Source organism: Cavenderia fasciculata (genome assembly GCF_000203815.1).
Source record: "Cavenderia fasciculata unplaced genomic scaffold Scf_Dfasci-G-b-205a01.r1-3, whole genome shotgun sequence".
Taxonomy (NCBI): Eukaryota; Evosea; class Eumycetozoa; order Acytosteliales; family Cavenderiaceae; genus Cavenderia; species Cavenderia fasciculata.
The window spans coordinates 1294587-1321057 of record NW_004457737.1 but is presented as its reverse complement, the minus strand read 5'-3'; the positions used below and the strand labels follow the sequence as shown (position 1 = coordinate 1321057).

General features: G+C 33.6%; 11 protein-coding genes across 11 annotated transcripts; 3 read left to right on the top strand and 8 right to left on the bottom strand.

Moving 5' to 3' along the window:
- Nucleotides 1-1171: 1171 nt before the first annotated feature.
- Nucleotides 1172-2381, top strand: DFA_03238 (uncharacterized protein; the record flags this gene model as incomplete). Its single annotated transcript, XM_004362786.1, has 2 exons — nucleotides 1172-2210; nucleotides 2248-2381. 2 exons carry the CDS (start codon nucleotides 1172-1174, stop codon nucleotides 2379-2381), a joined length of 1173 nt encoding a protein of 390 aa, XP_004362843.1.
- A 161-nt stretch (nucleotides 2382-2542) lies between these two features.
- gefG (Ras guanine nucleotide exchange factor) lies at nucleotides 2543-5237 on the top strand (the record flags this gene model as incomplete). Its single annotated transcript, XM_004362785.1, has 4 exons — nucleotides 2543-2927; nucleotides 3004-4226; nucleotides 4298-4669; nucleotides 4755-5237. 4 exons carry the CDS (start codon nucleotides 2543-2545, stop codon nucleotides 5235-5237), a joined length of 2463 nt encoding a protein of 820 aa, XP_004362842.1.
- A 1406-nt stretch (nucleotides 5238-6643) lies between these two features.
- Nucleotides 6644-8171, bottom strand: DFA_03236 (putative phosphotyrosyl phosphatase activator; the record flags this gene model as incomplete). Its single annotated transcript, XM_004362784.1, has 3 exons — nucleotides 6644-7579; nucleotides 7661-7786; nucleotides 7857-8171. The coding sequence occupies 3 exons, from the start codon at nucleotides 8169-8171 to the stop codon at nucleotides 6644-6646; spliced, it is 1377 nt and encodes a 458-aa protein (XP_004362841.1).
- Nucleotides 8172-8580: 409 nt separating this feature from the next.
- On the bottom strand, nucleotides 8581-8736 carry DFA_03235 (uncharacterized protein; the record flags this gene model as incomplete). Its single annotated transcript, XM_004362783.1, has 1 exon — nucleotides 8581-8736. One exon carries the CDS (start codon nucleotides 8734-8736, stop codon nucleotides 8581-8583), a length of 156 nt encoding a protein of 51 aa, XP_004362840.1.
- A 294-nt stretch (nucleotides 8737-9030) lies between these two features.
- Nucleotides 9031-11062, bottom strand: DFA_03234 (uncharacterized protein; the record flags this gene model as incomplete). Its single annotated transcript, XM_004362782.1, has 7 exons — nucleotides 9031-9627; nucleotides 9786-9811; nucleotides 9860-10007; nucleotides 10136-10202; nucleotides 10277-10298; nucleotides 10400-10822; nucleotides 10942-11062. The coding sequence occupies 7 exons, from the start codon at nucleotides 11060-11062 to the stop codon at nucleotides 9031-9033; spliced, it is 1404 nt and encodes a 467-aa protein (XP_004362839.1).
- A 75-nt stretch (nucleotides 11063-11137) lies between these two features.
- DFA_03233 (uncharacterized protein) lies at nucleotides 11138-12727 on the bottom strand (the record flags this gene model as incomplete). Its single annotated transcript, XM_004362781.1, has 4 exons — nucleotides 11138-11145; nucleotides 11225-11558; nucleotides 11646-11897; nucleotides 11984-12727. The coding sequence occupies 4 exons, from the start codon at nucleotides 12725-12727 to the stop codon at nucleotides 11138-11140; spliced, it is 1338 nt and encodes a 445-aa protein (XP_004362838.1).
- Nucleotides 12728-12926: 199 nt separating this feature from the next.
- On the bottom strand, nucleotides 12927-13936 carry DFA_03232 (uncharacterized protein; the record flags this gene model as incomplete). The annotated part of the gene is made up of 2 exons (XM_004362780.1): nucleotides 12927-13322; nucleotides 13730-13936. The coding sequence occupies 2 exons, from the start codon at nucleotides 13934-13936 to the stop codon at nucleotides 12927-12929; spliced, it is 603 nt and encodes a 200-aa protein (XP_004362837.1).
- A 410-nt stretch (nucleotides 13937-14346) lies between these two features.
- On the bottom strand, nucleotides 14347-14772 carry DFA_03231 (uncharacterized protein; the record flags this gene model as incomplete). The annotated part of the gene is made up of 1 exon (XM_004362779.1): nucleotides 14347-14772. The coding sequence occupies one exon, from the start codon at nucleotides 14770-14772 to the stop codon at nucleotides 14347-14349; it is 426 nt and encodes a 141-aa protein (XP_004362836.1).
- Nucleotides 14773-15065: 293 nt separating this feature from the next.
- DFA_03230 (uncharacterized protein) lies at nucleotides 15066-17399 on the top strand (the record flags this gene model as incomplete). The annotated part of the gene is made up of 6 exons (XM_004362778.1): nucleotides 15066-15280; nucleotides 15383-15556; nucleotides 15630-15900; nucleotides 15988-16879; nucleotides 17223-17304; nucleotides 17354-17399. 6 exons carry the CDS (start codon nucleotides 15066-15068, stop codon nucleotides 17397-17399), a joined length of 1680 nt encoding a protein of 559 aa, XP_004362835.1.
- A 385-nt stretch (nucleotides 17400-17784) lies between these two features.
- On the bottom strand, nucleotides 17785-19997 carry DFA_03229 (uncharacterized protein; the record flags this gene model as incomplete). The annotated part of the gene is made up of 6 exons (XM_004362777.1): nucleotides 17785-18341; nucleotides 18420-18687; nucleotides 18756-18774; nucleotides 18818-19270; nucleotides 19569-19827; nucleotides 19916-19997. 6 exons carry the CDS (start codon nucleotides 19995-19997, stop codon nucleotides 17785-17787), a joined length of 1638 nt encoding a protein of 545 aa, XP_004362834.1.
- Nucleotides 19998-20996: 999 nt separating this feature from the next.
- DFA_03228 (leucine-rich repeat-containing protein) lies at nucleotides 20997-25604 on the bottom strand (the record flags this gene model as incomplete). Its single annotated transcript, XM_004362776.1, has 4 exons — nucleotides 20997-23964; nucleotides 24045-24889; nucleotides 24979-25445; nucleotides 25571-25604. The coding sequence occupies 4 exons, from the start codon at nucleotides 25602-25604 to the stop codon at nucleotides 20997-20999; spliced, it is 4314 nt and encodes a 1437-aa protein (XP_004362833.1).
- Nucleotides 25605-26471: the final 867 nt, after the last annotated feature.

The window sequence follows — 26471 nt, the reverse complement described above, 5'->3', positions numbered from 1 at the left end:
AAACCAAAGATTTTTTCAACTCCTGAAGAGGTTACTTTCAAAGATATAGTAGAGGTTCCTTAATAATAAAATAGTTGTTACTATAGCAGCAGAGTAATCGATTACTACTAGTAGAGACAGAAAGAGAGATTAGATATAAAAGATAAAGATAGATAGATAAGGAACAGATTTCTTAAATACTGTATAATAGTCATTCCTTGTGGGTTGACCAAGACAGATATATTAAGTCCAAACAAACAACTCTACTACCTGTAACATTAATACTTGTAATAACGACAACTATAATAGATAGATAATGATCGGTCAATAATCAATCAATCAATCATTTCATACCAACAACAACAATAATAATCAACCCAACTCAACCAAACCAACCCCTAGTATTTACCACCGACCCACCTCACTATCTTATCAAAAGCCTTACAAGTAAGTATAGCACCACATCATCATCATTCACACATTCACATACATACATACATACAGGTTCCATTTCAAGAGAACCAGAGAATAACAAAACAAGTAGAGTAGAGTAGTTACGATGATGTTATTGATGATGATGATGCATTAAGAGACTACAACGACAATATCAACAAACACAAACAGTAGTTAGTTAGTAGTAGTAGCAGCAAAAAGATAAAGACATACTCGTGCAGCTATATCATCAAAAATTACACCACCAACTAGTGTCCATCAAAATGATGACAATGCCAACAATAAACATGGTAACGGTGGTGGTTGGTGTTTTGGGTTGGGTTGATGATCATCACCCAGATACCAACGGGGAAAGATTTAATAATATTATGAAGGGTGTGGTTTGAAACGACGACGACGACGATGCTGCCACCAATTTAAACTATTCCTCCTCAGTCCAAGCAAAAGAGGGAAGGGGGAATAATGATGATGATTTAGAGAACCGCTGGCTCTGACAAACGAATCATTTTAAGCATCTCATCAACCATCAATTTTAAATTAGTTATCATAATTTGACCTTTTGACTGTTATAATTATTAACGCAACCCAATCAATAATAATAATAATAACTTCAATATATATAATTATATTTATAAGTTGAACTAACCAAAAAAAACTCTACTATTACTATATGATTATTTATTGAATATAGATTGTATGAAGCATATTGTAGGTTAGAGGTATTTAGAGATAGATAGAGATGAGTAACAACAATAGCAGCAGCAATACTACAACAGCCAACAGCACGAACAAGAAATCGTTGCTTGATACTGTTGTGAGCAGTGTGATGGTGAATCATAAACGGACACCGAGTGAGAATGTCTATCCAACCAACCCAAATATACCGCTAACCAGAGAGCTGAGCAATCCTCTTAGTTTTAGCACCTCTGCGATGCAAAATAACCCCTTGCCATCGTCTCCCCTCAAGAATGGCATCTCTTCATCCCCGACATCTTCCTCTTCCATCCCTATCATTGTTTCCACTGCCGCTGTAAATGTAAACAATGCTTCATCTTCTCCTTCACATTCAAACATCATCAATAATAATAGTCATAGTGGTCATAGTAGTAGTAACAGCAGTCCATCGACTAGTGTCAGTGGAGGTAGTACTATTACTTCCCTTTCGCAACACCCACATGCAGTGTTGTTGGGAAGTGGACCCACATCGACGACGACGACTACAACTACACCAGTAACAACACCAACCACACATTCTACAAAGACAACACCAGCAACACACGATGACGACGACGAAGAAGAGGAGAGTAGCAGTGAAGAAGAGTATGAAGACGATGGAAGCATTCTGTCGTTACAATCAATGGCAATTGGATTGGACAATGACACTGGCGCCATCGATGACGATCTCTGCATGTCATTGTCTGATTTGGGAGACAATATAATCGTGCGTATCTCGGGTCATTTGCACGCCGACGATGTGTGCAGTTTGATTCGTGCATCAAAGCATTTCCAAGGACTGTTGGCATTGAACCAACCACTCTGGAGAGACCTCAACAACTACTATGTACGCACGATGAACTCTGATCCCTACGATGTCAATCTCTGGGACGAAGAGCTGTATCAACAACAACAACAACAGCAACAACAACAGGCTGCCGCGATGGCATCTGCCACGGTCAAGGAAAAGGGTCGTAGCATCACCTTTTCTAGCAAGGATGCCAAGAAATCCATCCTCGATATAAACGCAACCGTTGGTAAAAAGTCTGCCAAGAGCGAGCGTAGTATGATTGGATCTACTACGCTCACCAATGTTGGTAGTCTTATCTCGTTTTTGCCTACTCCCGGCGGCAGCGGAAGCGGATCACAGACTGTTGGTGGAGGCAGCGGTATACTTGCATCGACCACCCAAAACATCATCTCGGGCAGCAACGGTACTCACATCATGGTGTTGAACGCCTCGATGCGAAAGCTCACCCCTTTAACGAGCGTGCCAACCAACGATGAAATCTCAGAGTTTGTCTCATCGTGTCCCTCGTTTCCCTCGGTACTCGTCCTCAAAAAGATTGTTCAACGTTACACTGTACCACGAGAATACACCAACTGCAACAGCAAAATGACAGATGTCGATTGGAAACGTTTAGTCGAAATTCCAATCCAGTTGCGTGTTGGCAAGTTACTCAGAAGAATCGTCGATTCAAAGACCATCGAGTTCAAATCGGCTGCCCTCTTTATTCTTATGACCTTTATCAGAGGTTATCTCAACCCAATCTCTGAAATGGCCAAAGGTCTCGTACTAAGCATTCAAAAGAAACTAGCCTTTACCAAACGTCCAGATATCACCAAACTTCCCGACAACCTACTTTGCAAAATATTCCGTAATCTTGACCTCAACTCTATTTGTCAATGTCTTAAAGTTTGTCAAAAATGGAAAGCTAGTATCAACAATGCAAATCTTTGGGATCATTTATACCTTTCTTGTCGTAAAAAACTTTGTTCAGGTAAACATTAAATATATATATATATATATATGTATAAAAGAAATATGTTATTAATTTTTTAATTTTCAATCACTAGAAAATGATATAAATATTTGGGATGAAGTTAATCAATTAACATATTTTACAGACATTACATCGAAATTAACTCCACCAGTATCTTCACCATATTTAGTTAGTGTTGCTGGCATTGCAAATCATCTTCACTCTTTAGTACTTCAAAATGGTGCTGGTGTAACTACCAACGCTATCAATAATAATAATAATAATAATAATAATAATAATATCAATAATAATAATAATAATAATAATAATACTAATAATAATAATAATAATAATAATAATCAAGGAGGATCACCAATATTTACAAATACATTACCACCTTTACCAACCAAACCACCTCTTCTTTCACTTCCAAAGATGTCAATCAATGGTGATCAATCACCTGATCATCACAACCAACACGATTCTCCAATTTTAGAGTCTCGACCAAGAACTATGAGTATGAGTATTAGCGATCCACACAATCCAATGCAAATACTTTCTCCGATCCTTCAACTCCATGCCGCTGGAGCTCCACCACCACAACTCCAACTACCTCCACTCTCACCAAACTCGAGTTCCTCTGTAACATCACCTCTATTTTCAACTCCCTCCTCCACTCCAAACAAACAAGTTTCTCCAGCAACTTCATCTATTAATTTATTCTCTCCAACTAGTAATAGTAGTAATAATACAAACAACTCGACCATTTCAACACCAAATATTTTAACTTCACCATTATCTATAGCAGCAACAAACAGTACACCACCAATCCCAATGTCGATATCCAATAATCCAACAACAAATACGACAACAACAACAACTACTACTACCGCAACCACAACACCATTATCAACTTCACCATCAAAAACTCCCGATGTTTTAACAAACCGTGTAAATTTTATGAACCTCAACCAACTTGTCGAAAAATTAACATCCATTACATTCATTGCCGATATATCAGAGGTTAATGCATGCTTGGCAACCTATCGAAGTTTTACAACCACTCCACTGTTGATCAACAAATTGTTGCAACGATACCACGTACCAAGTCCTCCAGGTGAATTGCATATCTCTCAAGTCGAATGGCGTCGAAAGGTTGAATACCCAATTCAACACAATGTATTCAAGGTGCTAAAGAAATTGATCGATGAACATTTTGACGATTTTGACAAGGATGTAGTCACCGTACTTAAAGTCTTTTTAAAACATATCATTGTTGATAATACTTCATTATCAAATTATTTATTAAGATCATTTGTAAAAAGAGTAAGCTAAAATAATAATAATAATTATAGTTAATCTATTAATTAATTAATTTTTTGTTTTAGGTATTAAATACTGATATAATTTTGGAAGAAAAAGGTAAATCATCAAGACCAAAATCAGGTATGAGTTCATTAAGAATCATGTCTGGTAGAGGAATGAAGACTGGTTCGCTTGCCGAAATTTTAACAATGCCAGCCGATGACATTGCCAAACAACTCACATTGATCGATTTTGAGATCTACTCCAAGATCCAAACATCAGAGTTTCTCAATCAAGCTTGGGTCAAGGAGAAAACTCGTCACCTTGCACCAAACTTGCGTGCAGCTATCGATAGATTCAATATGATCACAAAATGGGTTTGTACTGTAATATTAAAAGAGGAAAAGATTAGAACAAGAGCAAAATATATGAGTAAATTATTAAAAGTTGCAAAGGTAAAAAAGAAAAAGAAAAAAAATATAGAAACAAAATTGAAATTAAATCAATTATTAATTATTTTATTTATTTATTTATTTTTAGTGTTTAAAATCATTACAAAATTATCATACATTGATGGCAATTTTATCAGGGTTAAATGAACCACCAATCTTTAGACTAAAGTTCACCTTTGCTGAAATGAAGCAAAAGGTTCAGAAAGTGTCAACAGAGTTGCAAGCTCTGATGACAGTCGAGGGCAACCACGATACCTATCGATCAGAGTTGTCATCAATCGATCCTAGATCACCATGTATCCCATATTTGGGTGTATTTTTAAAAGACATTACATTCTTCCACGAAGGAGGCCAACAAGGAGGAACAGGCATTAATTTGAAGCAAAGCAAGAATGTTTACGGCGTTCTCAAGGTCATCAGAAATTTCCAAAAAAATAGTTATACCAACATTGAAGAGAACAACAAACTCGAAGAAAGTTTAACTAATCTACAAATCCTTTCGGAAGATGAATTGTATAGTCTATCACTTCAAAGAGAACCAAGAAATTGTAAACGTTCTGATTTGGTTTAAATTAAATTGTGAATTAATCACAATAAAAAAAAACAAAAAAAAAAGATAATATTAATAATAATGGTTCATAATAATATTTCGAAATATATATATATAACACAATCATCATTAATTATCAACACCCCAATAACAAAACAAAAGCTAATTTATTTAAATATTTTTGTATAATAGAAATAATAAAACAAACAAAACAAAACAAAACTTTAAACTCTTCGTATTATTATAATATTTATTTATTAATGTTAATACTTGCGCTCTTCAAGTGATATTCCAAACAATTTGATTACAAGGTGTTACATCACTTTTAACTTTCATCTTTCCACGCTGGTCATTTTCATCTGAATAGAACTGTGAAATTAATATTGACAATGTGGAGCGATGAAGGTTAGAAGACGAATCACCTGGTAATCAAATTGAATGGAATATCACTTGAAGAGTGTTTATTGATCAATGCCACACTTGTCATATTCAACTGATTGTGTATGGAATATCACCTGCAATGTGTTGATTGGTGATGACCACACCCGATCTATGATTTTGATTGTATATTTGATCGACGGGTATTGGTGTTATGGAATTGACCAATTCTGACTATAAACTGAAATTGGCATTAGATTTGATTATTTAAAACATGAATATAATTATAGATATCTATACATACAAAAATGAGAAACTTGAATATTTGATGTTGAAACAGTGACAGATACTCGATTGTTGGTGTCGTCCAAACTTATGCAACTTTACAATGAATAGGAGTAATATAAAACAATAAAAGTATTAAAACAGATACAAATACTATTGATATTGTTTTAATGATCGATTTGTCGTGACTAATTTCTCGAATGGATTGAATTCCAGTTGTGAAATTGACAATCACACCAGTAATCGTTTGATCGGTTGATAAAAGTGACACTCCGTTATCCCTAACTGTTGTGTTGAGTAGTTGACTACGATTAACCAATGATGAACAATCCAATAGGTGTTCATGACCACTGTTACATTTGCATTTCCTGAACAAATATTAAGACACTCTTTTAAAATTGGCAATGACACCAAACTATTAGTTTGATTGGTTGATAGAATCGATTATTATTCAATGAGACTGTTAAATAATATTATTGATATATAATTTTTTGCTCCTTTTATTGTTGTCTATTTCTCAGAGTGATTCCCATCCATTGGTCGATCCCAACAATCAAATAATCCCAAACTCCAAAAGTAAAAAAAAAGTCGCCCGATCAAACAAACCAATTGGCATCAATCCCTTTTTTATTTCGTATACTTAAAGATTTGGGTTGGTTTTGGTATTTGTTTGAGTGTCTACCAATTCGGGAATGTGACGGATAATGTATCTTGGACACAAATCAATCAGACACAAGATAATCAAACATCAATTAATTTATTATTTAATGAGAACATGATTCAGTATGCTCATGATCATGTGTATGATCATTATTATTATTATGTCCATGATCGTCGTTATTATTTATATTTGAAATTGGTTGTTGAACACTACTACTATTGTTGTTATTATTATTATCAATATTATCAATAATATTTAGATCTTTTAAACTATCATCACCAACTGCAAACATTGAAGGTACACGACTAATACAACCACAAGATGAAAAGGTATGAGTATGTATTTGTTTTGGTTCTGGTGGTGCTTCGTCGACAAAGTTGGCATCGTCAATGAATGGAAGGATCGATCCAAAGAAAAAGTGTTGCATCACTGGGAGTTTGCCGAGTAATTCATTCTTGTACATCTTGACCATTCCTTCGTTGACTTTGGCCCATGTCTTGACACCACTGATATCAACCAACATTGGTGAATGTTCAACCAGCGATCCAGTCTTTGCACTAATGATGAAATGGATGCATGCCAAATACATAAAACTAGAGGCAAATGACAAGACAGTCTCTTGATTACGAATTGATTTGGGTCTGATGTACTTGTGTTCGATCAGCTGTGACGAGCCAAAGAGGAACGACAAAAAGTGGTAGTCGTCCAACCCCCACACACCATGTGATCCTGCAGGCTCGAGCCAATACACTGATTCGAGTAGACGCATCAGTTTCATGTATCTGACAAAGACACGTAACACTAGTGCCGCGTAATCCTTTTCGTCAAAGTACCCAATCTTTGTCAACCCCAATAGAAAACATATAAAGTTTAGTTCGTGTCCACTACCATAATCGATACGTGTACGATCACCAAAACTATTGATTAAATAGATTGCCAATTCATCGTAAACATGTGTACTACCATCTTTACCAACTGATTCTATTAAACCATTATCAACTTTATCTTTTAATATATCTTTAACAAGTTTTGGTGTTTCCTAAATAAACAAATAAACAAACAAATAAGGTAAATATATTATAATAAATAATAATAATGTATTCGACAATATTATACATACCAATTCAACTTTATCAAACCATTCAACAAAAGATTCATTACCAAATCTAGTTCTCTTTGCTTTTGGTGGTATATCTTTAATAAATGAATCAAGCTTATCTATCAACTCTAACGTTCTTTCTACATTCTTTAAATAATATAAACATATTAGTGTAAAACAAAAAAAAAAGACGATGATAACGATAATTATTACATACATTTGAAAGATAAACTTCACTATTATTATCTAAACCTTCAACTTTTAATGTAAGTTGTACTATAAACTTTAATACAGTGTTGTATGTTTCACTTTGTTGAAATACCTTTAAATCTCTACGTAGATGTATTACTTTCTTTGGTTGTACCCATTGTTGTTGTCCCTCTTGTACAACAGCAATCTTTTCAATAGGTGTTTTTAAATCTACACTAATCAATTTAGATAAACATTCTAAATGATTGTATCCTGGTTTCCCACTATTATTACTATCACTACTATCACTACTATTATTATTATTATTATTATTTAAATTCATTCTTTTTCTTTTTATTTATTTTTTTTAGAATATGTACACTGATTGCAGGTTTTCTGCAAACCTTTTGAAGGTTTTTGTTGTGAAAAAAGAGACTTTAATAATTAAATAATTTAAAATTAAAGTTTAATTATCTTTACACTACAACGGTACAATTGGACTAAAATTCATAAAGTAGAAAGTTGAAAAGTTGACCTCTTTCTTTAATTGGTTCATGAACATTTGATATTATTATTATTAAGCAATTACCTGAAAGGACATCTTTGAAGAAATTAATTTAATAAATCATTATTTAAAGAAAAGAATATTAATAATAATAAATATTTATTTATTTAAAAGATGATTTTGGGCATATCAATATATCCAACCATTCGAAACTATTACATGTATAAATCAATTAATTGTATTAAATTTAGAATATTCCATCACCCCATAATTGAGCAGGATTTGTTTTAATCTTATTGGCAAGTGCATTGATACCTGATACAATGGCTGTTGGATTGTGGAATGGGAAGTAATATCCTGTTGTAAATTCAAAAGAGGCAGAGTTGGATGAAAGTGATGTCATGAATGTTTGACGATACTCCAATCATTGAATTGGCTCGTCTTCTCCTTTAGTTATTGAGGCAACTGTGTAAGATTCCCCTCAGTTGCTAAGGGTTATTGATTGTATGCATAGCGTCCAAGTTTGGTTGTGACCAGGTTATGCGTCCCATCAATAACCCTGAGTCACGGTTCAACAACAATTACAACATAACTTCAAAAAAAATTTAAAGAATAAAGAATAATTGAAATATTTATTTTTTAAAAGTTATAAAATTGTTTTAATAATTGGGTAAGGAATAGAGTCATATCCTTTTGATTATAATGTTTGGCCAATAAACAACCCTTGTTGTAACATATTTGTCGAGATGTTTAGACAGAGAGTAGTTCTAAGTGGATTAAAAGGCAATAGACTAACAGCCTCTGACTTTGGTTCAGAGTAGACAGATTCGAGGGGTTGCTTGGTGATTGGGTTGGAATACTCGATTATGTATTTCAAGATATCGACGTGACCCAAGATGATTGCCAATTTAAAACCATATATTGACCAATTAAATCCTCTTTGGTGGAGATGACGAACTACCTCAAATGATCCACTAGCAATGGTTTCATCAATGACCCTAGAACTTTGAAAATCTTGAAGGTTGTTGAGATTGACCAAGCTATCAACCAACTCGACGTCACTGTCTTTGAGACGACGAAGAAATGTAATCATCTGTCTTGACACATATTTAAATTGTAAATATTTCTCGGTACAATGGTCAAAGTAACGATTCGATGCCCAGAAATCTACATTGTCAGAATTATATTTAACTGTTTCCAATCCCAACATTTGATGAATTTCTCTAACCTGTTTCCAAATATTATTATTGATTACTTTTGATTTTAATACTTTTTGAAATATAATTTCATTTACCTTAATATTATTATTTTGATTATTATTATTAATATTTTGATTATTTTGATTATTATTATTTTGATTTTGATTATTAAAATAAATAATATTAATTTAAATAAAATAATTAATAATAAATTATTATTATTATTTTTTTTGTAATACTTTTTGAAAAATACATTTTTCGATTCTGTTTCCATATCCACTATCTTTATTTATATTTATATTTATCTTTCTTTGATTGGTTGGGTACGATATTTTTCAAGGAACTTTATAATTTCTGTACTACCATTTGCAACTGCCCAATGCACAGCAGAGGTTGATACACATTCACTACGATGTTTATAAAGGAACTTGACAACATCCAAGTAGCCACCTTTCAACAAAAATGGATTTAGCTGCTAAATCTAAAGGATTGGTTCCACCTTCAGTTCTATGTTCATGTAAGAACTTTGTACAAAAAATAGAAATGTAAGAATATTGGATGAAGAGTTGGTTTGAATAACTTTGAACAAACTACAATACATACTTTAACAATATCTAAATGGCCATATTCAGATGCCCAATCCATAGCCTTTGTTGATGCACCTTCAGTTCTATTAAAATGAAGAAACTATATATATATTATTTCCAAAAAAAATGTGTTATTATTATTGAAAAGTATAAATACCGATTATTACAACTTAGTTTACCTTTACAATCTCAAAATGGTTGTCCATTGCTGCTCCATCCTACAATAATTGGAGAGAGAATTAATTAATTAATTTATTATATCTTTGTTTATTTTCTTTACTTATAATTGCATCTGAACTACATCCTTCAGTTCTATTCTCGTGTAAATATTTTACAATATCAATGAATCCATAACAACAAGCAGTGTACATTGCTGTTTGCGTTTCTTTAAGATCTAATTGTACATCTTTTATAGAGTCTATCAATTTGACAGTTGAGAGATATCCATTTTCGCATGCAGTGTTCATTGCTTCAACTAGAAAAGAGGTGGTACTATTTCCCATGGAAGGATATCTCTTGATAAGATACTCTAATACATCTTGATTGTCTATTGCATAACCATTCTTTCTATTTAAATACTCCCAATCAAAGTCAACTTGACACCATTCCACTAGATGTTCTAGTGTATCCGATGTTGCACTTTGGTGACAGCAGTATTCACTAATCACTCTTTGTCTTCTTTCAGGTAGTATTTGGTCTCTATCTTTTGGTAGATAATGACAAACAAATTGCCAAGACATTGCATAGACTGATACCATCCGAGAAGAGGTAATTTGATGATATCTATTCCTTTTCGTGATCTTCGTCTACCATCATTATTACCTTTACCTTTTCTACCAGCCAATCGATTTGATATATCATTGATATGATTGAATATCAATTGTCTAATATAAATCGATCTGAATATACAATGAAATGAGGTGGTAGTTGTCAGAGTACTCATTATTATTATTTATGATATTCAAAATCTGCAAAGAGTATTAAATGATGCATTGCTGCAAAATGAGATAGGATATTATTATTTTACTTTTAAAAACAAATAATAATAATAGTAATATCCCATGACGACAAGACAGGGTAAACATGAGCACATGAGGAACCAAACGAAATATTATTCTAAAGTCTGCTGGACAAATGGTACCATTCTCTAAATAAATCTCGAGTAGATGGATAATCTCTGTGTTTATGCATTGTGTATCTCCTTTGATTGTTTCAATGAATCCTTTTCCCAACTGTCCATGAGCTCCAAATTGTGAGAGAATCAATCTGACAATATCGTAATGTCTCTTTCTAGATGCAATGGTGAGTAATTCTTTTGGATTACATTGATCTTTTCCTACACCGATGATAAAAGTTGCCATTTCCAAATCTCCATTGCTACAAGCTCGAAGAGCGATAGGATGGAAACTGAAACTTTCAGTTCTATTAAAGTGTAAAAACTTAAGTAAGGTAACATTTATATTGTTAGAGGGAGGATGGATGATATTAAATTATATAATTATTAATTATGTGTTTATATAACATACTTTGACAATTTCAATGTGACCATTCATCGCTGCCCAATCCATCGTCCAATCGGTTACACTTTCAGTTCTATTTTCATGAAGATACTTTACTACATCAAAGTGTCCATTTCGAGCAGCCCTACTCATAGCATGATTTGTTGCACCTTCACTACGGTGTTCTTGAAGAAATCTTACAATTTCAATATGTCCATTTTCAGCAGCCCAATCCATAGCATAGGTTGTGCAACCTTCACTACGATTGAAATGAAGAAACTTTATAAATATCGATTTTAAAATCAATAATATTGGTTAATTAGTCAAATCTATCTAAAGATACAAAATCAAATACAAATACATACTTTAACAATTTCTAAATGACCATTTGCTGTATAATCAAGAGCATCTGAACTACACCCTTCCGTTCTATTATAATGTAAAAATTTTACAATGTCAATGAAACCTTTACGACTAGCAATATCCATTGGTAACTTTTCCAATTTAATATCATCTTTAAACATAGAATCTATCAACTCGACAGTAGATAGATACCCTTCTCTACATGATACGTTCATTGCTTCGGTTAGAAAGTTATTGGTACTATTTGAAGATTTTGCAGCAGCAGTAGTAACAGCAGCAACAGGATATCTCTTGATGATATACTCTAATATCTCTTGATTGGTTATTATTGATCCATTTAAATCCAAATACTCCCATTCAAAGTCAACTTGAGACCATTCTACCAAGTGAACGAGTGAATCCAATGTTGCATTGGGATGACAACTGTATTCACTAATCACTCTTTTTCTTCTTTTAATTGTTATTCTATCTTTACAATCTTTAGGTAGATAATGACAAACAAAGTGCCAAGGTAACCCATACTTTGATATCATTCCAATAAGAGGTAACTTGATGATATCTCTTCCTTGTAATGATCGTTGTTTTCTATCATCATCATAACGAATATTACCTTTATGCAATTGTTTCATTATACTACCTATCTGATTGAATATCACATGTCTTATATATTGTACTTTAAATATACTATGAAATGTAGTTGTATTTGTAATTGTAGTTGTAGTTATTACTACATTAGTTGTAGTCATGTTACAGCTATAGTATAAGTATATATAAGTATATATAAGTATATATATAAGTATATTATATATATACTTCTTTAAAAAATCAGATTATAATGATTGACACAGCGGCTGAGGAACATTTTTAACTTGCAAGTTTGATAATAATATTTTTATTTATTATTATTATTTGTTTGTTTGTTTCATTAATGGGGTTGTTTGATTATTATTTATGAATGGTATGGTGGAGTACAAGTGACAGATAATAATTGATTTTGTCGTGGTTGTAGTAAGGAAGTAAAACTGATCCTGAAGAGGCTGATGCCAACGAAGCAGATGCCGATGCCGACGTACCGACAGAGGAAGAGGCAGAAGTAGCAGTACCAGAGATCTCATCTCTTCTAATGGCCATACACTTGTAGGATGGGATCCAACGGAACCCAGTGAGAAGACTTGGATTAAGTTTACAGGCACTGAAGGTTGAGATGGACAATGAACGGGCTGGTAATGATGGCATTGTTGGTGAGCAAGTGTAGGTCTTGTAGAAACCATGGACTTGAGAGACAGTGTTACAGACACCAGACGTGTACTGTGTGACATTGGCGGCGGTAGTTTGACATTCCTGATCGTTGAATTCTTGAACAGTGATATGTTAGATCTAGATTGTTTAAAATCAATGATATCTCAATGATATTTCATTGAACTCAATATACTCAATCCTGGTTAGGACAAGTCAAATATGTAAAGTATTTTGGATAAAATACTAACGACTAACCATCGTCAGTTAGTCGTCTGGATCAACAACTATAAAAAGGATTAGAATAATCCAATAAAGAAATTCTATTCGATATTCATCTTTTATTACTATAATTAATAATCATTTACAATCTAATCTAAATTCATTATTACTATCTATATATTCATATATCTATATATTATTATTATTATATACCTCTCAACTAATTATATATTTACCAAGTATCTATATAGTTATTACATGATAATATCATTGTTCGAGTTGCAAGTCACTTGTTGTCCTTGGACACAGTCTCCCGATTGCATAACAATTCCACCGATACTTGAACTATCCAAATTACATTGTGGTTCATTATATGTTTCAATTGTCACCCATGATGATGATGTTGATTGGGCAGTAGTAGTGGAAGTAGTAAGAACTACAATTGTAAATAGTATTACAAATACAAATAATCTATTATTATTAATACTGCAATACATTGATTTGTTGTTGTGAAATATATATATAAGAGGATCTCTTCATGAATGGAAAGACAACTATTTATAATCATCCATCAGGTGTTGTTGTTTGTTGAGTTGATTTGAAGATATTAATTATCTCTCGACGGAACCATTCAAAGCAGAATCAGATACAATCAAAAAAAATCTTGTCGGATATGCAATGGACATTTCCTCTCCTACCCCGATAACAACAAGATCTTTGTAGAGATCACATTTCCTCTCCTACCCCGATAACTGGTGAAATTTCAATATTACTATTCTGAATCTTATTCTTCTTATCACATTTATACAAAACTATTTGAAATACTACTACGACAAATACAAATACTACTACACCCATTCCTTGATCAACCAACCTCGGTTGACAGAGTAGAGCGAGGTGCACTTTTTTAACAACCTTTAAAGGGTGAAATTTGAGAAATTGAATCGCGTTGTGATGAATGAAGTCTAATGATTTCATATTTGTTGAAATTGTCAAATAGGATTTGTCCAAATATATCTGATCTTGGGTCATTGTGATTGGACTCGAAATAATTGTAGATACCGTTTGATTGAGCAAATTCGATTACTTTTTGTTTTGGTACAGCACGTCTATGATAAAGATCAGACTTTGTACCAACCAAAACGATAATGTTACCATCAAGATTACCTTTTGCCAATTCAAAACATGTTGATAGATTATCAAAACACTTTTTACTTGTAATATCGTACACCACAAATAATATACTTAATCTATACCTACTTCTATCACTTAAAGTTCTTTGACATGACTTTAAATAAAATACAATAGTTTTAAAGGTTAGTTCATCGATCATATGATCAGATGTATCAGCTATTCGAATTAATACATACAACTTGTAATGTAAATGGACTAGTAGTAATAAGTTCGCTCAACCATAATTTTTTTTTTGTCTCTTCAAATTTGAAAGATCATTGGCTCATCAATTCAAGAGCGATGGGGTTATCAACAATCCAGATAATATCGGCTCACAGCTCAACCGACTGACCAAACTACAACTTGTTGAACAATCGATCTCTCTCTTTAACAACCAGAGCTGATAACTTTTACTTCTATAGAGATAAATCAACAAGATATATAATCAAAACGATGGTAAAAGTAGGTAAATTTGCAAAGGCAGTAGGTAATAATACCAAAGACAACATTAAAGAAAAGGCAGAGGAATTTGCAAATCAATTAAAAGAGGACCCTCTTTCTATTATTGATGTTAGTGTAGTTGTCAATTTTGTTCAAGATCCACTTGGTGTATTGGAAGAGACTTTGACTGATCCTGAGTTCATTGGATCGTGTATCGCTACTGCTCTGTAAGTGTTTATACTCATCATTAATTAAATATTGCTATTGATATTAATCATCATTTTTATCATCAACAACAACAATATCACTTCTATTTATGAATATAATAGCGAATGTGTTCCAGGTGTTGGTCCAATCTTAGCAAGTGTATTCTCGTTGTTTTGGCCTACTGATCCTGCCAAACAACCTGTCACTCGAGAAGAACTGGACAAGAGATTGGAAGAATTCAAAACTGAAATGATTGGTATCATGGATAAAAAGATTCAAGATAGTGAAGTTAAAACGTATGTATAAAATTAATATGTATATAACATCAATCAATATTAATTATTTAATATTAAAATTTTTTTAAAAAAGATGGAAAACTATTTGTGAAGCATTCTTTAATGGAATTGTTAGTTCAGCTCCTATCCTTCAAGACAAGATCAATACACTCAAACATCGTTTGGCTGAAGATGGAAAGGCAGATTCAACACTCAAAACCTATGTCAGAGAAGCATTGGAACTTCAAAGAGTACAAATCAAAACAATCATCCAATTTTGTGCTTCAAAAGAGTTCCTCAAAGATATTGTCAAATTTTATCAAGACAGTTTATTCATGTACATCTCTGTTATGAATGTATTAAATGTATGTTGTAATATATGTTTGACATTAAATAATGAATTTATTAACTCGTTATTTTTTTTTTGTATGATTTTTTTTAATATTTTATAGACATGGTGGTATCAATTAGAAGTTGATGAATACTTTATCAGTGGAAAGGCAGCCAATGAGAATGCAGGTGAAGTAAAGTCATTGAGAGAAAGGTTACATATCACTTTACAAAAGGGTATTAATGATATTGCAACTGGCGCAATGCAAGTACATCCCAGTTACCTCCCAGAATTCTATAAAAACGGACACCTCTTGTTAAAGAATGATTCATGGTGGTATCCAGTCAAACTTTTAATTCATCCAGAACAAAAGAGACCTGTTGACACTTCGTTTGACAATAGAAACTTTTATTGTAACCCCGTAGAGCTACCAGACCTTGAACACGCCTACATTTATCGTATCGACGCTGCCTATTTCTACCCCGGTCAACTACAAGATTACATGGAAGGTAAACGTGTCTTCCCGGATAGTATTGAGCCAATATCCGGATGTTACGGTCTCTATCCAACTCCAGGTTCCAGTCTCCCTATCACTATACTAGGTGATGTCAAGAGAAAGGTACAAGTGCGTGTATTGACCACCACCGTCTACGACAAGACCTCTTTAACAGTCTATGATGCAGAATCCAATAATTTCAATCCACACCCACGTCCAAGCCCCACCGGTATCGGTCATCGATCTGCCATGATCAGAGCCATCACCGACCCAGTTCAAGTGGTTGACCAACACAGCAATCGAAACGATTACACCCAAAGTGGATTCGCATGGAGTCAGATGATGCATACCAACAATGTATCACTCCAATTCAGTGGCTACAAATCTCTCTTTTTACCCAAATTCTTTGCTGAAAGAGTATTGTTTGTTGAAATCATCATTCATGACAAATCTGACCAATCACCATTAACAAATCCTCCACTCCCAGAAGGCAATGATAAATTCACTGTTAATCTTGGTCTGTAACATATTATCAAATATTGTAATTATCATATCACAATAAATAAACACAAGTCCAAACGAAAGAGTATTGTTTGTTGAATTTATCGTTCATGACAACTCTAGCACTGGTGACTATTGGATCGTCAAGAACTCTTGGGGTAGGGTAGTATGTATCATAATAATTTTTTTTTTTTTAAAAAGTTAATATAGTACAGTTAACTAACATATTTCTTTTCTTTTCATTCAACTACCTTAGCTACTTGGGGTTATTCTGGATATATTTTCATGTAATATAGCCTATTTAATCATTTAATTTCATTTCCTATTCACTAATACCTCTTTTTTTAATAATTATTTAGGTCAAGAAACAGAAACAACAACTGTGGTATTGCCACCATGGCCTCTTTCCCAACCGTCTAAACATTTTGACGAGGACATTTAGTATTTGTGAACCTCGTTTTCCAAAACTTAATAAATTTATATTGTATAGTAATGTTACTATAACAACCTCTTTTGTAAACTTATTCAAAAGTTAGGATACCTGTCTCTTTCGATAGCATGTTTATCTGCAGATACCAATACTCGAAGTGTCAATATTTTCTCGAATAATGCGCCGACGTCGGTTAGTTGTTTGAATAAATTCCACTTCTTTTGTTGGAACCATCTTAGCAATGCATCTCTATATATCATCCCAAGTAAATTTGGTATTCCTCGTGAGAAAGGATCCAAAGAAATATAGTCGTGTCATTGAACAACTTAAAATGAATGAAGAATTAAAGGTTTGCCAAGAGGGCATTCGATGATACTCAAGAACCTGAAGGATAACAACAAATAATAATCTTTAATAATATAAAATATAATATAGACAAATTTGTAAATAACATATAACAAAATGGATGGATAAATATAGGATTATTTATTTTAGAGACAAATATCAAGTAATAATGTATCAAGGATCATAAATGCTTCATTGGTAGTAACACGTAATCCATTTTCATCTAAAACAATCATACCAATTGATTGTAAACGTGATAGTACTATTGGATCCAACACTTGTTCAATATCGAGACCATGTGATAAATATCTAAATGTCGATCTTGATACACCTTCTTTCGTTCTCAATCCCATCAACAACAATTCATTGATACGATCTTTAAACTCTAGGGTAGTTGTCTCGTCTTCAAACAAACCATGTCCATTTGCATCTACTCTATCCATCCATGTTTTTGGATGAATAATCGTTTTAAGTGCTACCTTTTCAGGTTTGTCTTGTTGATTGTTGAAAATACTAACTCTTGAACATGCACCTGGACCAATACCAATATAATCTCCACCTCTCCAATAATTTAAATTGTGTTGTGAATGATGACCAGGGATCGAAAAGTTACTAATCTCGTATTGATTCATTCCAACCTTTTCAGTTTCCTCTATTGCTGCCATATAATGCAACGAACATTGATCATTTGTTGGTTTTATAACTTGAAAGATGTAAATAATTAATTTAATTATATATATATTTCTTTTTCTTTTTCTTTTTCTTTTTTCTTTCTACATACTATGATTACTTCTATGTTTTCTTAATCTTTTAAAAAAGGCAGTGCCATCTTCAAAAGTTAGATTGTAGAGTGATAAATGACCTTTTGAAAGTTGAACAGCTTGTTTTAATTCTTGTCTCCATTGTTCAACCGAGTGTTGTCCACGTCTTGCATAAATCATATCAAATGATACATGATCAAATATCGAATTGCAAGTTTCAATTGATTCAATCGCTTGTTTTGTATTATGCGTTCTTCCTAAAAACTTTAAATCTTCATCATTTAATGCCTAAAACAATAAATAAGTAAGTAAATAAATAAATAAATGTATATCTACTTTTACTTTAATTTACATACTTGAACACCAAGTGATAATCTATTTACACCAACAAAATCCAGATGCAATGGACAAAAATTACTCCAAATTGATTTCCAAATCCTTTCGGTTGGTTGTTGTTGTTGGAAAGTATTGATAGACCGTTTCAACAATCGATGATAATGTATCAATAGTTGCCAAAGATGGTGTACCTCCACCAAAATAAATTGATTTTAATTTATATTGAATAGATGAGGAGGAGGATGATGGGGAAGAAGGATAATACAATTTAATTAAATTAGACAATTCAGTGACCATTGATTGTTTCATTCTAGAGTGATCTACATGTGGACCATCTAAATACTTGTTGAATGAACAATAACCACATATCTTGCTACAGTATGGCCAATGTATATAAATTGATATTGGGTGTTCTCTTTGAGAGATAGCATCCTCATTATTCAATGATGATGTACCATATGAACTTGTTGTTGAAGTATAATATCTACTAGTACTACTACTACTACTACTAACTATCGATGATTTAGTATTACTACTACATTTTATAAAGTGAGATAATGTATTTTTAAAAGTAAAGTTATACATTATAACAATTATAACTGTCCATTATATTATAATACTGCTTTTGCTCTCTCTCCCACTATTATTACTATCACTACTATCACTACTATTATTATTATTATTATTTAAATTCATTCTTTTTCTTTTTATTTATTTTTTTTAGAATATGTACAATGATTGAAGGTTTTCTGCAAACCTTTTGAAGGTTTTTGTTGTGAAAAAAGAGACTTTAATAATTAAATAATTTAAAATTAAAGTTTAATTATCTTTACACAACAACGGTACAATTGAAATTATAGGTCATTTCAAAATTAATACCACCAATACCTGAAGATCCATATAGACGTACTCCATCACACGATGGGACAACTGGTAGATTACAAATAAGAGGTGACCATCCATACAAGGCCTTGCAATGGTTCTTGATATCTGTACGAAGACCATAGTATGTTAATTCATTTGAGAAAAATATAACTGTCATTGGATTATAGGTAATCGTTAGGTTGGCTCCATTTTGTACAACATTTATAACTGTGTTAAGAGAGAAGTGAAGGAAGAAAATTGTAAATTAATATTTATTTATTTATTTAATGAATGATAATTAATATAATATAGTTACTTTCAGCACCGTTTATACAACAAGGTAATAATATTAATAATAATGAAATTGATAAAGAAATAATTTTAGATTTGTTGAACATTTTTGGAATTGGATTTAATTAATTATTTAATTTGTTTGTTTGAAATATTTAATATTGGTATTTGATAGATTTGATGATATATAAAATGATTGATTGGATCAAGTATTTATAGTTTTCCATCAATTGAATATAGTAGAGTAGTAAAGTAGATAGTAGAGTATGGTAGAGTAATATTTCCATACTTTTTCCTTTCAACCCAAATTCGATAGATATTAATATGTATTGCATCATATTCTTTAAACTGGTAGAGATTCTCATGTGGAATGTACCTGATGAGGGGTGATCAATTTGGTAGACTAAAATTCATAAAGTAGAAAGTTGAAAAGTTGACCTCTTTCTTTAATTGGTTCATGAACTCTAGAGCTGGATGCATGCCGTGTAAACATAATCTATACAATCCTGATTGTATTCAAATAATCAAACTCTGTTTCAGTGTTTAAAGACCATGTTCCTGACAGTCAGCATTGGGTAACAATTAGTACTGTCGTAGTTACTCTTTCAACCACCACTCTATCTTAATAGACATGGTGTATACTGTATTCAATAAATCTATATTATTATGAGAGAGTGTACCCCTCATTTAATACCATGGTGGAGTGTAAAGAATATGTAAGTAAGTAACGACATCATCTCTGATTTACAAAGATGAATCCAACTTTCCAAATCAAGAGTCATTCAAAAGGTGGATAAATTTAACAAGGTCAATCCAAATTGGGATTGGTTGTTCAAATCAGTGCAAAGATTGCCCAAAGAAGGAATGATCATTTTGTGGGGCTTATTTTCATTATTCTTGTCGACAAGTCCTCTTCCCTGATGCGAGATACTCTCAAGATCAATGGACGATGGATACTTTTGTAAGTTTGTCACTACACATCATTCTTGTTTATTCACTGATAAAATTTGATTTTGTTTTGTTTTGTTTATTACAAACTATCAAATATATAATATATATAATATTATTTGATAATCTATTTATTTATTTATTTATTTGTTTTGGTTTTAACCTCCTAAACTAGAAGTTGATGTGTTTTGAGGTGATGTGTTATGTGGTTCTGTGACTGTTGGTGCAACAATGACAGATTGACTACGTACTCTTTTAAAGGCAGGTCTAAATAATGCATTTTTGACTCCTTCTTCATCCAATGATGTGTTGGGTGAGTTGTTTGCACTACTTGCAAATGTTAATGATGATTTGGATGATTTCTTGGTTGTACTTGGACTTTGTTGTTGTTGTTGTTGTTGGTTGTGTTGTGGAGATGGTGGTTTTCCAGCAGTTGTTGTTGTTGGTAAATTACCAAATGAAGATGTTGGACTAGTACTATTACTATTGGATTTAGATCCAGATGGACTAGATGAAGAGGTGATGTTGGTTGGATTGTTGTTAATGACAATAGGTGATGGAGGTGATATATCGGCTCCATTTAAAGTTATACTAGGTGATTCACATTCTTGATTGGGTGATGTACTTGTAACTGGTGATGAGGGTAAAGAAATAGACAATGACTTTCTCTCCAACGATGATGATGACGAAGGTGTATATATGTTGTTGTGGTTGATATTGTTGTTGGATTTGACAGGTGTGATGGATGATGGATCATCTGCTCCACTACCTCCACTACCTCCACTATTAGTTCGACTATGAGAGTTTGGACTACGAGGTGGAGTTGTACAAATAGCCTTTTGCACTGCATAACTAGTAGCAGTTTCCAAATGAAAGATTGCATCCAATAATTGTTGATTTGTAACACCAAATGATTCTCCTCCATCTGAAATTTCAGATGATGGTTGTTGTTCTTGTTGTTCTTGTTGTCCATGTTCATTAATCTTTACAAAATCTGGTATATATGGGTATTGTTGTTTTTGGGAACGGACTGGTGGCAAACTACCACTATTGTTCTTTTGGTCACCTAGTTGAAGGTTAAATGGGATTGGGGAGTTTCGTGCAGATGCTGAGTGTTGGTGATGAATAATATGATGGATGGCACTGAGACTGAGGTCTACCTTTGATGTATTTGGTGATTCAATGTAGGATGTTCTAAGACTATTGGGTGATGTCTTTTTTTGTGTAGTGGTTGTAGTGTTGGTACTATCATCCTTGCTCTTCTTTGCCTCCTCCTTTTCCTTCTTTTGTTCCTTTTCTCTTTCCTTTTCTCGTTCTTTTTCTCGTTCCTTTTCTTGTTGTTGGAGTTGTTTTTGTTGTTGTAACTTTAATTGTTGTTGGTTGATTTGAGTGATGGTGACGGTTGTTTGAGTGTTGTTGCTTTGACTTATCAATTGTGGGTTCTGCACATTGACAGTGGTTGCCGACGAGGACGAGGAGGATGTCGACGATGACGATGATTTGGAACTCTTGGAAGACTGCTTAAGGAACGATGTGATAGCAGACATTGGGTTAGTGTGGTGGTGTCCATCGCCGCCGAGCTTACTCGATTTGTGGTGGGTGGTGGATGGACCAGAGTTGGAAAGGATTTCACGCGGTATAGGTGTGATAGGGTATACTACTGATGGGATCGATGGATACACAGGCAATATATCACGTCTCAAAGTCGAGACAAATCCAATGGGCAGTTTGTTAGAGTAGTTCTTTCGGTCGCTATAGTGTAGACTGCCGTTGGCAATCAATGCCATTTGTAGTCGTGACATTAACAGATAAATGGCTGTTCTGCGGTTAATGTCCTCTGTCTGCACAATTAAACGTTCAAAATCTTGGCGTGGGTGGACTACAGAGTGTAAATGTGAGTGACTTGTGATGAGTGGGATGAGAGACGGCGACAGCTGGTTGAGCGACTTGCCCATCTCGCTGAGTGCCACGAGTATCTCGCTCCACCCCACATTGGTCATACTGTTGCCGTCAAAGTTGATCTGCAGGATGCTGCGGTTACTCGACAACGCCGCGGCGAGACAGACGGCGCCCTGATCACCCAACGCATTACGTGAAATGTCGAGTGAAGTGACCGAACTGTTTTTGTGCAATGCAGGCATCAAACTAATAATGATTCTACCAATATTCGATATATTGAGTGACTTTAACTCTGCGTTCATGTAGATCTTTTGCAACGCCTTGATAAACTGTGTTCTAAAGGTGACTGTGTTGTCTCCCAGCAATCCATTATTCGACTCGTTGAGTGCGTTAATGTCATCGCCACTAATAGTAAGATTCAACTTGCTAGTTGGCGACAAGTTGTTATTGAGTTGTTGTTGTTGTAGTTTGTCCAAGTTGATAGTAGTAGAGTTGTTGCCATTACTATTATTGTTGTTGTTATTGTTGTTGTTATTGTTATTACCAGATACACGCTCAGAACTACTTGCCAAGCTATTACTACCACCACTTCCATTTGCACCTCCATTACCACCACCACCACTACTCGACAAAGTATTTACCAAGGATTCTTTAACTAAACCAACACCTGATTGAATCAATATTGGTCCATTACCAGTACCGGAACTATTCAATAGATCCAAATCAGAGATTGAATGATCGAGTGAAGAAGTTTGATTATTTGGTGCGGCCGATGGATAGATAATAGACAGACCTTCAAGATTCAACTCTTGTACTTTGATCTCGGCCAACATGTTGAGTAATGGGATGACAGTCTTTTCATTGGCTCGCAAGTTTTTGAGGTTGAGTATCTTGATTGGATTGGTAGTGTCTTTAAAGAGGGCCAATGCATTGAATAACATGTCCCAGTTTTCTTCGTTGGTAAGATTCAATCCGACCAACTCAATGTGTGACAATACCTTTTTATCGGTCATCTTGCAAAAGATCAACGACAATACCTCTTTGCCAAGCGAGCAATTGTTACATTCCAAATGATACAATGATGGCAGTGCAAGCACCGGCAGTATCTTGTCCAACTCACCAAACTCTATCTTGTTGTTTGAAATATCCAAATGTTCCAATGATCCAAGATTTCTAATTGAATAGAAACTTGGTAACGATATTCCCGTTGAATTTAATAATAAATGTCTAAAGAGAAGGAAACAAAATTAATATTTTTAAAACTCTCTATTTCTTTTTCTTTTTTTTGTTTTGTTTGTTTGATTTACTTTAATTTTAAATAACCTTTTGATTTAATGATCCAATTTGAAAATGAATGATTTGTAGAATCATCAAATTTGTTGTATGATACATTCAAGTACTCGATGGTAAGAGACATGCCAAAATTCTTTTCAAGTGATTCGAAAAAGGAAGCCATCATCTTGGCGGGTATCGAACAATTTGAAATGTCGAGATAGGTAAGAGAATGATTAAAAGTGAGTATACAATTGATGAGAGAGGTGATTGACTTGTTTGACAGCGATGGGTTGTCCCCAATATCCAATATTTGAATCGAGTTCTTTTTGTTGAGAGACATGTGAAGAAATATGTTTTGCAATGCTTCATTTTGACTCTTTCGCATCACCAGTTTCTTGAGTGTCTGATTATGCAAGATAACATCGGCCATTGCCTTGACAACCGAATCTTTTCTAAGATCCTTCATAACAATCGATGAGAAATGAGTGCTGTGTTTGATTGCGTGTAGCAATGGAATGGGGTCAAATGAAATATCAGATATATCACTCGTTTGGATAGAGTCACCAGACAAATCAATCTCTTTGGTTGCTGAAGCAATCGCTTTTTGTATGTGATTGATTAAAGGTTGACTGGTCTCTGTTTGAAAGTATGCACACCATCCTCTATAGAGATCGCTAAACTCGTCAGCCGGTGTATTGTCCTTTCGTATCTCGATGGGTGGTAACCCTCCCTTGACCGATATCACCAAATCCGATGCGCAATGCTCTCCATTGACAAAATGTAATAACCGTCTAATCACCGACAATACATAATGTAATTGTTCAGTTTTGAATGTAACTTTACTTTTTTGTTTACCTTTTTGAAATAATATTGTCAACTATAAAATAAACAAAAAAATATATTAATACTTTATTCTCTATCTCTCTCTCTCTCTCTCTCTCTCTCATATTTCATATATATATTTACCTCATAATCAGCCTTATTCTTTAATTTCTTAATATCATATAAATGAAAATCCTTTGGTATTTTCTTTGTCAATTCCTTTCCCTCTGAAAACAAGACCAAGTGATAGTTTGTGATTACGAGGATCGATGATGTCCACTTGTTCTCACTCTTTTTCTTTGACAAGACGTACCCTCGATACACAATCGATTCTCCCCATGTCGTATAGAATGTATTGACCCATTCATCTGTATGTTCTATATAATAGGTAGAGTTATTATTATTATTATTATTATTATTAGGTGATGGCGATGAGTTAGTTATATCTTGACTATGACGATTGTTCTTTTGTGATTTTGAAGGGGAATGTAAATTTGTTCCTGTTCCCATTGTTGTTGTTGAAGGTGGAGAAGGTGAAGATGAAGAAGGGGAAGTAGAAGGAGGAATGATAATATTTGGTATAATCTGTTTTAAGAAATTCATGTTGTTTACTAATAATATATGACCAAACTATCTAACTATCTATCTATCTACGCTAGGTTGTTTTGAAAATGTTGTTGTTGTTGTTGTTTGTGTGTGTTGATCATAAAATCAATGTTTTGTTGAAAGAACATACCTTGGTCTAATAAGGACAATTTCGTATAACCCATCTTTCAGCTGCGTGCTCCTGAGCTCACTGCCGACCTATGTTTGTTTGTTTGTGTCTGTGTGTGTGTGACCCGCGTGGTTGTATTCCAGCTTTCGTTCCAAGCTTGCGTTTTGGGGTGGGTTTTTGTTTATTGTCGGATCTCGCTCTCACTTGAATCGCAATGTTTTGGGGGGAATCACTTCCGATCGGAAGGTTTTTGATTGATTTGTGAATGTCGGGGTAACTCTGTACTTTGATTCGATTCGATTCCAAACTATTTGAAAATATAAATATTCTTTTTTCTCTCTCTCTCTTTAATCTGTGATGTATGGTTGGTTGGTTGGTTTGTTGGTTTGTTTGTTTGTTTGTATTTTACCAAGTACTATTAAAAATCAACCAAAAAAAAGTAAGTAAATTAAATAATATATTATATTTGTTAGGAGTGTATAGGATATGTATGATATGGATGTGATGGAATAGTATTGTGGTGGATTGGATTGGATTGACTAATGAATGGATGGATGGATTGGATGGAATGGTGGTTAATTCTAAAATTAATCATCGTCATACTAAAAAATATCAATAGTTCTTCTTCTTCTTCTTCAACTCCCTTTTTGCAATATTTATAAATAAATATGCTTGCTACTACTGTTTCTGTTTCTGTTGCTGCTGGGTTCCACGACGATATATAATATAATCGTATCGTCCATATTAAAAGGTTGAATATTATTATTATCTCTCCCTCTCTCTCTCTCTGTCTGTCTGTCTGCTCTTTGGCGATAGATCCATCTTTTTGATCACATGATGACAATAGTCACCAGCCAACCAGCCAACACCTCTCGTCAATTGGCTAGTATGATGATCGATGACCCCACACACTCTCTTTCTC